The sequence below is a fragment of the Chlorocebus sabaeus genome, chromosome 20, assembly GCF_047675955.1.
Source record: "Chlorocebus sabaeus isolate Y175 chromosome 20, mChlSab1.0.hap1, whole genome shotgun sequence".
In the NCBI taxonomy this organism is placed as follows: Eukaryota; Metazoa; Chordata; class Mammalia; order Primates; family Cercopithecidae; genus Chlorocebus; species Chlorocebus sabaeus.
Window position 1 is genome coordinate 116,320,303 of NC_132923.1, and position 13,420 is coordinate 116,333,722.

Below are 13,420 nucleotides of genomic sequence, written 5' to 3' on the forward strand. Positions count from 1 at the left end.
GCAGGGGGTGGCGGGAGCGGGATGGGCCAAGCTCTCCATCCTACCCACTTAGGGCATTTTCTCTCCATCCCTGCTCTCTTGGCTTACCAGCACCTCTGCCCCTCTTCCCCACAGCACATCACAACTCGCCACCAGGCCTCAGCTGCCCACTCAGCAACAACCCTGCCATCCCACCCACCCAGGCCCCTGAAATGCCCCAGCCCCGGCCCTTCCGCCTCGAGTCCCTTGACATCCCTTTCACCAAGGCCAAGCGTAAGAAAAGTAAAAGCAACTTTGGCAGTGAGCCTCTGTGAGCACAGCTGCCTGCCGCTGTCTGCCTTATAGGCATCTAGAGACTGCCAGGCCCTCCCAGGGCAGTCCCAGCCAGGCCTCCTCCCACCTGCCACACAGCGCTCCAGGGCCTGAGGGCTCCCTCAGCCCTGGGAAGACACATTCCCTTCCCTGTTCCCCAGAGAGTCCACCTCTGCCCTGGGCAGGAGCCCCTTGGAGGCTGAACAGTCCTCCTTAGAGAGGCCTGCTCCAGCTGTTCGCAGCACATCAGTGTTTCCGTCTGCTCACCTGCCACGGAGCCCACACCCATGCCCACCAGTGTTGGTCTTTGCTTCAAAGCCTCAGACCTGCTTCATGGCCTTCACCAGCCCTGATGGAGTGGGCAGCAGCTGCCACGTGGAGGAAGCTCAGTATCAGCCGGGAAGGAACTGTGCCTCTGCCTGACTGGCCCCACTTCCTGAGAACTGCCCTGCCCTGGGGGTGGTACAGGGGTCCCACAGAAAGTCTTCCTGCACTGCCCACCCCTGGCTGGTCTGTGGCCCAGGGAAGGCCACTCCACATTAAGCTGCCCAATAAACTGCTTTTAAGATAAGCTCCCCTTCTCTGGCCCTCTGACCGTGTCACTTGGGGCCCCTCCCTGCCATTGTAGCCTGGCTGTCCCAGGGAAGCTCTTTCTGGAAGAAGGGTTCTTTTGCCTGGGACCTCCAGGGTTTCTGCAGCTCCCTACAATCGTGAGTACATTCTTCTGGGAAGAGCGTCTGAATTTTCATTAGATTCTCGAAGGACCTGTGACCCAAGAAAGCAGACCCCTTGTTGTGGAAAATAGGGCCATGTCTCACTGAGGCCAGAAAAGGGCCCAGCTTTTGATAGTCCTGGGGGCTGTGCTGGGACTGGGTTCCCTGATACAGCCAGAAATGAATCCAGGCCAACCTATTTGTGTCCACATAGCGGGGTACCTCCCCTTGCCCATTCTATCCCAGGCCTCTCCTGTGGGGAGCCCCAAATCTAAGGGAAAAGGCTTGGCCTTTGGCACAGTCCTGGAACCCATTTCACTCTGAGCCTCATCTGTGAAATGGGGATAACGCCCACGTCACAGGGTTCATGTGAAGATTAAATGAGATAGTATGTAAAGCTCCTGGGGCATAGCAGGTGCTCTGTGTTAGTCCTCCGCCTCCCTATTTTGTATCAATTTCCATGGCAGGCCCCACAAGACACAGGCCTGGGCTCACACTCTTGAGAAGCTCACACTCTTGAGAAGCTGGGGTGGGGGTGCTTGGACAGCTACAGAGATGTCCAGCCAGTGGCAGGCGGCAGTGCGTCTTGAGTCAGAACAGGTGACATCAGGTCTTTTTAAAATTATTTTTAGGCCGGGCGTGGTGGCTCATGCCTGTAATCCCAGCACTTTTGGAGGCCGAGGCCTGTGGATCACAAGGTCAAGAGATCGAGACCATCCTGGCCAACATGGTGAAACCCCGTCTCTACTAAAAATACAAACAATTAGCCGGGTGTGGTGGTGGCACCTGTAGTCCCAGCTACTTGGGAGGCTGAGGCAGGAGAATGGCAGGAAACCGGGAGGAGCTTGCAGTGAGCCAAGATTGCGCCACCGCACTCCAGCCTGGGCGACAGAGCGAGACTCTGTCTCCAAAAAAAAAAAAAAAAAAATTATTTTCTTTTTTTGAGACAGAGTCTCGCTTTGTCATCCAGGCTGGAGTGCAGTGGCACCATCTCAGCTCAGTGAAACCTCCGCCTTCTGGGTTCAAGCGATTCTCCTGCCTCAGCCTCATGAGTAGCTGGGATTGCAGGCGCCCGTCACCACACCCGGATAATTTTTTTTGTATTTTTAGTAGAGACGGGGTTTCACCATGTTGGCCAGGCTGGTCACGAACTCCTGACCTCAAGTGATCTGCCCGCCTCGGCCTGCCAAAGTGCTGGGATTACAGGTGTGAGCCACTGCACCTGGTAGAGATGAGGTCTTTATGGGGAACAAAGAGTGCCTTTCTGAAGGAAGCAGTGCTGGGTGGGGCTCCCAGAAAGGATGGAGAAGATCCCGGGAGGTTTAAGATGGGGGTGTAAGGAGGGGGCTCCTGGCGGAGGGCGCTGCAAAGCAAAAGGCAGGAGGTGTGGAACTCAGGGTGTTAAAGGCTGGGCCATTCCTGTTGCATGGACGCCCTGAGCAAGGACCTGAGGGGGGATGAGGCTGCTGAGATGAGTGTAGGTGAAGACCTGAGAGCAAAGAGCCTTGGGGTGTCCCTGTGCTGTGGCCGACTCCTAAACAACAGTTTAACACCGTTGGTTCTGAATTAGAGGTGCGTGGACGTGGTACTGTGTGTTGAGGGTGAAGGGCAGGAGTTAGGGTGCAGGAGCCAGGAGCTCTGCAGAAGCTTAACTTGGGGCGGAGCCAGTGGGAATGGAGAGCAAGCAGAGTCCGTTAAGAAGATGCATGGAGGGAGGTTTTGATTTTTGCCCCATTTTTGGGTTGGTGGACAAGTGTCAGAAAGGAACTGCTACCTTCTGTCTCTACAATTGCCGTCACCATTGGCCTCAGGATTGTGGTTGGGACGAAGAGGACAGTGGAAGTCTTGCTGCTTGTGGTAGTTTTTACTTAGACCCCTGGTGGGCAAAGGCAGGTCTGAGGTGAACCGGGTGGCCTGTGTATTAACCTAGAAGAGGTGGGAGTCACATTATTGAATGGATGTTCAGTCTAGCCTGGCGCTAAGTGCTTCAAAACCTGCCATGTTCCTTCCAAGAGCCCAGAGATGAGTTAATTAAATGGCTGTTCCTAAGGCACACAGATAAGCAGCGAAGCTGGACCTCGTCCTTAGCCCTATTTACAGCCAGGGAAACTGTCCTGGAGAGAAGTGCAATGCCCGGGAAACGGCTAGTGAGAGATGCAGCTTGGAAACAGAACCATCGCTAGGCCAGTCCACTGCCCATCCACAGTCTCCAGCGTGGGCCACCGAGCTGGGCAGGACAGGCCCGTCCATGCCATGGCCCCTGGAGCCGTGAGCCCCAGGAAGTTGGATCCAAGTGCCCTGGCCCTGATCTTACTCTTCCAACCCCTCTTCCCTAGAGATGGTGGAGGTGGGGCTTAGTTCCTGATCCCGAGCCTTCCCAGGCCCAGTGAAGACCCCGCCAGCGAGAAGGTGGCTCCACAACCTGCCCGGGACGCGACGGTCAAACCCAGGCAGAATCCCTCAAGCTCCAGCGGGCAGCGGGCTCCAGACTAGGGGGCGGGAGGCCGGCCTGGGCGGAGCAAAGGGCGCTCGGCCTCGTTGATTGGCCGCGGCTGCAGAGCTGTCTCTCTAGGATTGAACCTTTTCTTTAGGGAGGCGGGGCCTTGATACACTCTCACCAATAGGGTTCAAGGAATCCGCCTCCCACCAGGACACTTCCGGTTGTGCTCTGCGCTCCTTACCGCCAAAGCTCCGGCTCTGGCGCCTAGCCCCGGCGTATGCCGATCACTTCCGGGTGATGCTCCACGGCCACGAGCCGCGATTGGGCTACCGTAGAAGGGGTACTTCCGGTGTCCAGGTGCTGGGTTCTTTGGTAGGAGGAGGAAGATGGAGCCCGGCACCGCGGCCCGGGCTTGGGCCCTCTTTTGGTTGCTGCTGCCCTTGCTTGGCGCGGTTTGCGCCAGCGGACCACGCACCTTAGTGCTGCTGGACAACCTCAACGTGCGGGAGACTCATTCGCTTTTCTTCCGGAGCCTGAAAGGTGAGAGCGGGGTCTGAGGGAGGAGCGTGTGGGGGCCTGGGGTTGTTATGGCATCGAGGGCATTGAGCACTCTCCTCCCCACTCCCTTTCCTGGAGCAGGCCGCCCAGGTCTGGCCTGCCGCTTGGGGTGCGGGTCCGCGATGTCTGCAGCACGGGTTTCCCTTCGCGTCCCGTCTTTCTCAACTACCTGTTTTTTCTTGTCCAGACCGGGGCTTTGAGCTCACATTCAAGACCGCTGATGACCCCAGCTTGTCTCTCATAAAGTATGGGGAATTCCTCTATGACAATCTCATCATTTTCTCCCCCTCGGTAGAAGGTAAGGGTTCCGCCTCGCCCCGAGCACTGGGATTCGAGACCCGGGACTGAAGGATTGGTTTCTTCTGGTTCTTGGGCATGTCCTGGGTGATAGGATGGGCGCTGCTACCACGGAGATGAGAAAAAGGCTCATTTCTGACCTGACCCTAGGAGGGGAGATCTCTCTAAAAGACACAGCTAAGGATTGTGGAGTCAAGTGTTGCTGCAGATTATGGAACCCAGGACCCTGCTGCTCTACTGAGAAGGGAGTTTACTCTGTAAAGGGCCTGATAGAAAGATGGAAATCTCCTGGGTTGGGTTTGCCTGGGTGGAAAGAGGAAATGGCCTGTTATTAATATGGATTGCTATACAGAGGCATTGTGTATTGTGGCAGTTGATCTTAAGAATTCAGATAGATTCATAGCCTCAGGCTGGAATAAGAGCCTTAGCAATTATCCAGTCTACCCCTCCTCCCGTTTGAGGCTGGATAGATAGATACGTCCAGCAGCCTCAGCCTCGCAGAGGGCGAGTCGTTTAACAGAATGAATGTCTTGGCCAGTTTATCCAATTTATACTTGAGTATTCCTGTTTTACGAGGCAATCCACTCCACCACTGAACAATTCTGTTAAGAAGTTCTTATATTAAGCAAATATTGTCTCCTGCTTTATTTTGTTCTTAAGCTCCCCAGCACCTTAGAGAATAGATCTAATGCTTATCTTGCTTGGAGGCATATCCTCCACATAGTCATAACTTATTCAGTTGTTTCTCCTCCGGGCTGAACATCCCCAGCTCCTTGGCTGTTTCTCTTTTGCCATACTTTTTTGGTGAGCATGTTAGTCATTCTCTTGTTTATTTGCTTCAGTTTATCTTTTTCTCAAAAGACTCAAGTTATCCCTGTCTAAGACAGGACTGCCTTCCTCCCTTCAGTTGATGAAGCTTAGGAAGTCCTTCATTGGTGCCTTTTTTTTTTTTTTTTTTTTTTTTTTTTTTTGAGACAGGGTCTTGCTCTGTCCCCTAGGCTGAGTGCAGTGGTGCGATCATGGCTCACTGCAGCCTCTACCTCCCAGGCTCAAGGGATCCTCCCTCAGACTCTCGAATAACTGGGACATGGCTTGTTTATTCTCTGTAGTTCACGTGAGGTTCGGTTCCACCAAATCCCTCAAGTATTTTTCCTAGGCTTCTGTTACTTACTGTGTCACTTCCAACTCCCTTGCAACATGTGCTTTTGGAATTGGCTTTTTGGAGGCAAGATTAGTTAGGCGGATGTCACCCCCAATTGGTATAAGTTGAAATATTCAGATGACTGGGCAGGTGAATGGAGGCTTCAGTGTAGTAATGGGTGGTTTGCCAAGTTTTTACTGTGTTTGCAACTTTGAAATAGGTACCATACAGTGGACTGGGGGAGATCTTAAGGATAGGGAGTGTGCCCTAGAGGAGTTCTTTCAGTCTGTTTTTGAGGAAATAAAAGACCTGAAATGAGTTACCAAACCGTGTGTCAGGATGTAAGATGAAGTGGAAGCACTGTCAGCTTGTATAGGTCAGAAGGAAAGAAGCAGTGAATGAGACTGGTCGGGAGTGGGCTGAGAGAGGATACTGTTGGTGGGAGAAACGGCAGAGAGTGGAAAACAGTGTTTCCCCAACTTTAGTTATTTGCACACATCCTTCATGGTTTTTACCATATTACATATCTCCTGTGCTAATAACTACCTAGTATTTTTCTTCAAATTGACCTGCTAAAAAGAAAAAAAAAAGGCTAGGTACGATAGATTATCTCTGTAATCCCATCATTTTGGGAGGCCGAGGCAGAAGGATCGCTTGAGTCCAGGAGTTTGAGACTAGCCTGGGCAACATAGTGAGACCTCATCTCTACAAAAAATGAACAAAATTAGCTGGGCGTGGGGCACGTGCCTGTAGTCCCAGCTACTGGGGAAGCTGAAGTGGGAGGATTGCTGACCCTCGGTGGTCAAGGCTGCAGTGAGCTGAGATCATGCCAACTACACTCCAGCATAAGCGACAGAGCAAGACCCTGCCTCAAAAAAGAAAAAAAAAAAAAAAACTAAAATAACATTTTAAAAGGGAACCAATAGTGAGCCCAGAATCACCACTCAAAATGGAAATCCAGTGTCGTCACTTGATGTATGTAGAAGGTAACTATAAATAGAATAAAAACAACATCTGTAAGTTCTAGCCAGATACTGTTGGTTGCCTGCTAAAGGCTTTGATCCTGAGGTTCCCTCTTGAAAAGAGATTAGCAAGCATTAGAAGTTCTAACAACTAGTATCAAACTAAGACATTCTCTTTGATGGAGAAAGCTTGAAAGGAAGGGGAGTAACTTTCTGTCCCTGAGATTCAAGGTTATTTAAAGCCCGGTTCCCGCATTCCTGTTGCTGCCTTTTCTGCCTCGGGTGGAGTGGGTCCCACACTTTGGAAGGTGCTGCTGCAGGAAATCCTCGGGCGTTCCTCGGGAGAAGGCTGCAGGGTAGGGTTCAGGGTGTAGGGGTTTGGTGTCTGCTCCCAGGGCCCTGCCCTGGTCCCATGACCACTGTCACTGTCATTCTCTCAGGTGTGTGAGTGCTGGCCTGGCTTCCCTCTCCATGTTCCAGTGGCTTCTTTGCCCTCTCTGGCATTGGAAGGCTCCCAGGTCACTGGCAGTCATGGCTACAAGGGAAGAAATTTTCAGCGCATCCTCTATACCCGGGAAAAACTGGATCCCTGTTATAGATGGGGAAATGGGTTCAGAAGGGTGAAGGGATTTGCCTAGTTTTAACCCCAGGTGGTCTCAATTTCAAAGCCCGTGTTCTCTCTACCTTACAAGAGTTCCTCAACAGGTGCACTCTTGACGTTTCAGACTGGATAATTTTTTACAGTGAGGCTGTCCTGTGTACTGTAGGGTGTTTAACAGCACCCTGGGCCTCTGCCCATTAATGCCAGTAGCCACTTCCCTGTTATGTGACAGCGAAGAAATGTCTCCAGGGGCAAAATCGCCCAAGATTGCAAACCACTGCACTGCCAATAGGCTGCTTTTGGGATGTCTAAGACTGCCTGGCCTCTCTGAAGGAGAGTGGATAGATGGCTTTTTGAATGTAGCATGAGAGGCAGAGGTAGAGAGTACAGGAGCTTCTGTGTATGCCTGAAGGTCAGGTAAGGCACTTTTATTTTCTGCTGAAGATTACCCCTAAAGAAACAGGGCTCTTCTATTCAGATCTTTACAAAGTTATTTCCACCTGCTACTGGGGGTCTAATGGACACACTTCTCTGTCCAGTCTCAGAAATTGGCACGTCCATCCTTCCAGTTGCTCAGCCAGACTCCTTGGAGCTTTTCTGAGGCCCCTGTCGAAGCGTCAGTAGGCCCTGCTGCCCTCAGTAGGCGTGGAAGCCTGCTTCGCCTCCCTCTGTTGCTGCTGCACGGTTAGCTCAGCACTCTTCACTGCCTAGATTTTCACAGTGGCCTTCTAAACCATCACCACGGCCACGCTCACCCTCGTACCCTAGTCTCTACCCCGCCGCCAGGATCATCCTTCAAAAATAAGAAGGAGATCCTGCCAAGCTCCTCCTCAGAATCCTCCAGCAGCTCCCCACGACAGGGCCCTTGTGTGGGGTGCAGAGCCCCGCGCAGCCCGGGCCCTCACTTCACCCGGCCTTACCTCCTGCTGCTCACTCCTTTCTTTCCAGCTAAGCCACACTGGGCCCCTTGCTGGTGACCATGCCCACCCACCCTGGGGACTTTGCACCTGGTGTTCACTATGCTGGGAATCCTCTGACCCCACAGACTGCCTGGCTCATGCTTACATCTTCTCAGATGCCACTTGCAGGTCTTCCCTAAACAGCCTTGGCACAAGAGCTCCCCTCCCACACTGTCTGCTTTGTTTTTCTTCTCGGCTCACAGAATTACTCATTTAATGAATAAATGGATTACTGAGCACTTCCTTCATTACCTTAGGTTGAACATCAGAGTACACTTTGGGGAGACTCTGGAGCCTCAAATAGCCCCACCCAGTGCTAGTTTTAGATGCTTACAGCAGTAGTCACATGACCCAATTAATTGACCAAAAAAGGATAGGATCTCACAGTTAAAAATGTTGGAAATTAATGAGCCCTTTTGGTGATCACTTTGTAAAAAGCAGTGTACTGGGTGGCTCTGTTGTGGATGTCATGGATAGAATCTGTAGGATTAATAAGAAAAAAATGGATTAATGCCAGACCAGGGAGTACTGGTGTCAAGTGACGGCATCACCGGCGATGCAGAAGTGCTCTTCCTCAAACCATTTAGATGGAGTGGAATTGACAGGCTCTGGAAACTGACTCCAGTGATCAGCGTCACTAGTGTGAAAGGTGCAGGTGATGAGATGAAATATGGGCAGTACAGCATTTCCAAATGCATATTTCCTATGTGACTTGAAATACGTACAGCTTACTTGACCAGTGCAATTAGTGGATGTTTGACTGTTTCCTCCAAACCTCCAGAAGTTTCTAAGTCCGAGCCATAATTTTGAGTCTTCGCGCTGGAAGGATGGGGCCTTTCCGTTCTGGGATGTGGTGCTCGTAACCTCTCCCTCATTGTGGCCCCCAGAGGGTGCTGCTCTGTGAGTGATCGTGGCTGCTCTGCCCTTCATGTCCCCTCCCTGCCAGTGTCAAGAGGAGCAGGGAGAGGAGATCTCTGGGTCACTGTCTGGTGCCTGCTTTCAGATTTTGGAGGCAACATCAACGTGGAGACCATCAGTGCCTTTATTGACGGTGGAGGCAGTGTGCTGGTAGCTGCCAGCTCAGACATTGGTGAGTCCGACCTGGGAGGTTCCGGTGCTTTCCACTTCTCCAGGGAGTTGGAGAGCATTACAAACAGAAGCTGTCAAATTAGCATTCACTGGGTAGGCCTTAGCTGGGGAGTCAGTGAGGGAACTGTTTTATCAGTTCAGATTGTGACTCCTGGGGCAGAATACCACACTGCTGTCCAGCGGTCCATGTGGGGCTGACAACCGGATGAAGCTGCAGGGCACTGGGGCTGACTGGCAGAGAGGGAGTCACAATGAAGCCAGGACACTTGGCCCAAGGTCCCCCTGTAAGGGCTCAGCCAGGTGTCTCTTGGGTCTCTGCAGGTGACCCTCTTCGAGAGCTGGGCAGTGAGTGCGGGATCGAGTTTGATGAGGAGAAAACGGCTGTCATTGACCATCACAACTATGACATCTCAGACCTTGGCCAGGTAATCAGGCCTGTCACCCTCCAGGTTTCAGGGACATATGGCAAAGCTCTGCCTAGCCAAAACCCAAGAGGGCGTGAGGAGGTTCTCCCTGGCTTCGGGAACCTTTTCCTGACCACCCACCTTTCCATCTGCTCTTTGCAGCATACGCTAATCGTGGCTGACACTGAGAACCTGCTGAAGGCCCCAACCATCGTTGGGAAATCATCTCTAAATCCCATCCTCTTTCGAGGTGTTGGGTGAGTGCGCAGGAAGAGACCAGCAGAAACCTAGGGGAATAAGGGGTCACTTAATTTTTTTGGGAAATCAAGCCAAAATTGTGATTCTTTGGGGCTATATAGATGGGATTAATGTATTATATTAAGTCAAGGCCAAGTAGAGTGGCTCACACCTGTAATCCCAGCACTTTGGGAAGGCCTAGGCAGGAGGATCACTTGAGGCCAGGAGTTTGAGACCAGCCTGGGCAACATAGTGGAGCTCCTCTCTTAACACACACACAAAAATAGTTGGCTGGGCGCGGTGGCTCATGGCTGTAATCCCAGCACTTTGGGAGGCTGAGGCTCAGATCCCCTGAGTTCAGGAGTTCAAGACTAGCCTGGCTAACATGGTAAAACCCTGTCTCTACTAAAAATACAAAAATTAGCTGGGCATGGTGGTGTGCGCCTGTAATCCCAGCTACTTGGGAGGCTGATGCAAGGGAATGTCTTGGACCCGGGAGGCGGAGGTTGCAGTGAGCCAAGATCATGCCACTGCACTCCAGCCTGAGTGACAGAGTGAGATCTGTCTTCAAAACAAAACAAAAAGTCAAACTCCATTGTTATAGCAAGACAAGAGCTAAGTGGTTGGCAATTAAGAAAAAAGGATTCATTCCTGGGAAGAACTGGCTCTCGGGGATCCCATGTCCTTGGACTCAGTTCCGGGGGCCAGTGCTGGGCTGCTCTTGTCCTGCTGCAGGATGGTGGCTGATCCTGATAACCCTTTGGTGTTAGACATCCTGACGGGCTCTTCCACCTCTTACTCCTTCTTCCCAGACAAGCCTATCACTCAGGTAAGGGCTTCACAACCTTGAGCCTTCGAAATAAGAATGAAGCAGAACAGCACATTTGGCTGAGGTGGAGGAAGTGACAAGTTGGTGGGGTGGGGCGGGGCATGGGCAGAAGCGGTGTGGCCTCAGGCTTCCCCTTCAGGTAGGGCCAGGGTCGTTTTGGTCTGGCCTGCTGTCCTCTTGCTCGGGAGGCGCGGCAGCTTCTCCCTTACTTGGAACTGCTTGGGTCACAGCCTTGTTTTGTTCCCAGTATCCACATGCGGTGGGGAAGAACACCCTCCTCATTGCTGGGCTCCAGGCCAGGAACAATGCCCGCGTCATCTTCAGCGGCTCCCTCGACTTCTTCAGCGACTCCTTCTTCAACTCAGCAGTGCAGAAGGCAGCACCTGGCTCCCAGAGGTAGCTGCCAGGAGGCTTAGGGGCCGGGGATCCAGGTGGTGCAGTCTGTGTATATGGGGAGGACTCAGAAGGGGAAGGAGGAGGCTTTTAGCTCAAAGTGTCAGAGGCTGAGTGTTTCAGATGCTGTCAGATTATTTCAGGGCTTTATTGCTATATTGCTGGTATTGGCACTTCCAATTCTTTAAGGTAGTCGTGACATCTAGAGATCCCTAACCTCCCCGTTCCTTTTAGAAAATTGTGTATTCGTTGTGCAAACGACACCCAGAGCAATAACACCCAACCACCCATATCTTTTCATTTTTTCCTGTGTTCCCTTTAACCATGGGTCCCTAGGTGCCTAAGGCCTACAGGCAGAACTTTGCTAGGGCATTGTCATGGTGGACATGAGTGGTCCTGCCCATCAGGCACCACTGGAAAAAAGGTGGCTGTGGTGCCCAGGCTTCTCCTGTTTCCCTCCTGCAGGTATTCCCAGACAGGCAACTATGAGCTAGCTGTGGCCCTCTCCCGCTGGGTGTTCAAGGAGGAGGGTGTTCTCCGTGTGGGGCCTGTGTCCCATCACCGGGTGGGCGAGACAGCCCCACCCAATGCCTACACTGTCACTGACCTAGTGGTAAGAGATGCTTGGGGTGGGAGGGCCCCGGGGGTTTGCCAAGCTGACTGGGCTCAGCTCAGAAGCACTTATTGAACACTTCTGTGCTGGCCTAAAGGGCATACATAAAGATGAAGAAGTTAATCCTTACACCCGAGCATGCCAGGTTCGATGCAGAGCCTGGCATGAAAACTGATGTCCTGATAGGAGCACTTCTTTTGAAGAGGTATGTGTATTTGCTAAGGGTGGCAGCAGTGGGAGGGGCTTCACTGATTAACTCTGCCCAGGAAGTTGGACTTAATAAGAGAAACGACATTTCAGTTAGGTCATGAGGATGAATTTGTTAGGTGAGAGAAAGCGAATATGGAAGCATGAATGCTTGAAAGTGCCTGGCACATTCCGGGTCAGCAGGGTGGTCTGAGTCCAGACTTTGATGGGCCATGAATACTGTGTGAAGGCATTTGAGCCTTCAGAGAAGAGGCAGAGATGCTGTGCTGGGGGATTAACCTTGCTGAGGAGAGAGAGTGGTTACTGATCAGGGCCAGGTGGCGGGGCATCTGCAGGTCTTCTGAACTCCTGGGCGTTCCTGCCACGTTCGTCGGGTGGGAATTAAGTGCAGCTCTGCCTGCGGGTGGTGGCACACCTCCAGTCACGGCCAGCCGTGGCTAACCTGGCCTTTTGTCTCAGGAGTACAGCATCGTGATCCAGCAGCTCTCAAATGGGAAATGGGTCCCCTTTGATGGCGATGACATTCAGCTGGAGTTTGTCCGCATCGATCCTTTTGTGAGGACCTTCCTGAAGAAGAAAGGTGAGTGTAGTTCCTGCACAAGGATACTGCCGGAAATGACCCAGGCCTCACTTGCTCCCGAGGCCCAACCAGGAAACGCTCTGGGAAACCCCTCCCGGTTATTCGTGTTGGTTCTTCCGCAGGTGGCAAATACAGCGTTCAGTTCAAGTTGCCCGATGTGTATGGTGTATTCCAGTTTAAAGTGGATTACAACCGGCTAGGCTACACACACCTGTACTCTTCCACTCAGGTAAGCACAGGTGACAGCCCGTTTTCAGCTAGCATGTGCCCTGTGCGGGCTCTGCAGTGGCCAGGTGTTGCTACGTCTGTCCTGCAGGTATCCGTGCGGCCACTCCAGCACACACAGTATGAGCGCTTCATCCCCTCAGCCTACCCCTACTACACCAGCGCCTTCTCCATGATGCTGGGGCTCTTCATCTTCAGCATCGTCTTCTTGCACATGAAGGAGAAGGAGAAGTCTGACTGAGGGGCCAGAGCCCTGGGACTCTGCACAGCGTGGAGACGGGGCGGGGGTTATTAGGATTGGTGGTTTTAGTTTGTTTTGTTGAAAGCCATGGGAGAATGGCACAACTTTACCTCTGTGGGAGATGTAACACTGAGAGCCAAGGGGTGGGAGTCGGGATAATTTTTATGTAAGTTTTTCCACTTCGAATTGCTAATTGGCATTTTTCATATGTGCAGTCACTCTCATTTCTAAAATAAAGAGCGACGTCGCCCTCAAATTTCACCTTGCCTCCGTCCTGCTTTGCTAATGGCTGTGGGTGGGGATTGCTGTTTGGTGATGACTGGATACAAAGTCCTAAGTGGCTTCATGAAATTCTGCCTAGGACTGGACTGTCTTTAACTGTGAAATGATGATTCTTCCTAACATCTCCTCAAAGGATACAAGAAAGTTGCTAGTAGACTGAGGGGTGGGAATCACTGAAAATGGAAAATCTAGAATGACAGTGCTGGGGAAGAGAAAACTAGAACAGCTTGGTTGAAGAGAACCTTAACTGCATGTTGACGTTGCTTTATTTAGGCAATAGCTGTGTTCCTAAAAATCATGTATAAAGTTAGATGTGAGATCTCTTCCCCAGTGTTGATACCTGCCCACAAAATGTTCT

The 13,420-nt window shown here is 51.9% G+C and overlaps 2 protein-coding genes across 10 annotated transcripts in view; both read left to right on the forward strand.

The window, feature by feature from the left end:
* Window positions 1-862, forward strand: part of KIF17 (kinesin family member 17) — a 49,277-nt gene extending 48,415 nt beyond the window's left edge. For all 9 annotated transcript variants that reach the window (XM_007980197.3, XM_007980198.3, XM_007980190.3 and 6 more), the window contains one exon: window positions 115-862. In XM_007980197.3, the coding sequence (XP_007978388.3) occupies window positions 115-293 (179 nt within the window). In that variant the 3' untranslated portion in view covers window positions 294-862. The remainder of the gene's footprint in view (window positions 1-114) is intronic.
* Window positions 863-3,696: 2,834 nt separating this feature from the next.
* DDOST (dolichyl-diphosphooligosaccharide--protein glycosyltransferase non-catalytic subunit) lies at window positions 3,697-13,041 on the forward strand. Its single transcript, XM_007980205.3, has 11 exons — window positions 3,697-3,984; window positions 4,190-4,300; window positions 8,966-9,052; window positions 9,373-9,476; window positions 9,618-9,712; window positions 10,428-10,521; window positions 10,769-10,917; window positions 11,380-11,527; window positions 12,194-12,314; window positions 12,437-12,543; window positions 12,631-13,041. Exons 1-11 carry the CDS (start codon window positions 3,831-3,833, stop codon window positions 12,778-12,780), a joined length of 1,320 nt encoding a protein of 439 aa, XP_007978396.2. The 5' UTR covers window positions 3,697-3,830; the 3' UTR covers window positions 12,781-13,041.
* The last annotated feature ends 379 nt before the right edge of the window (window positions 13,042-13,420 follow it).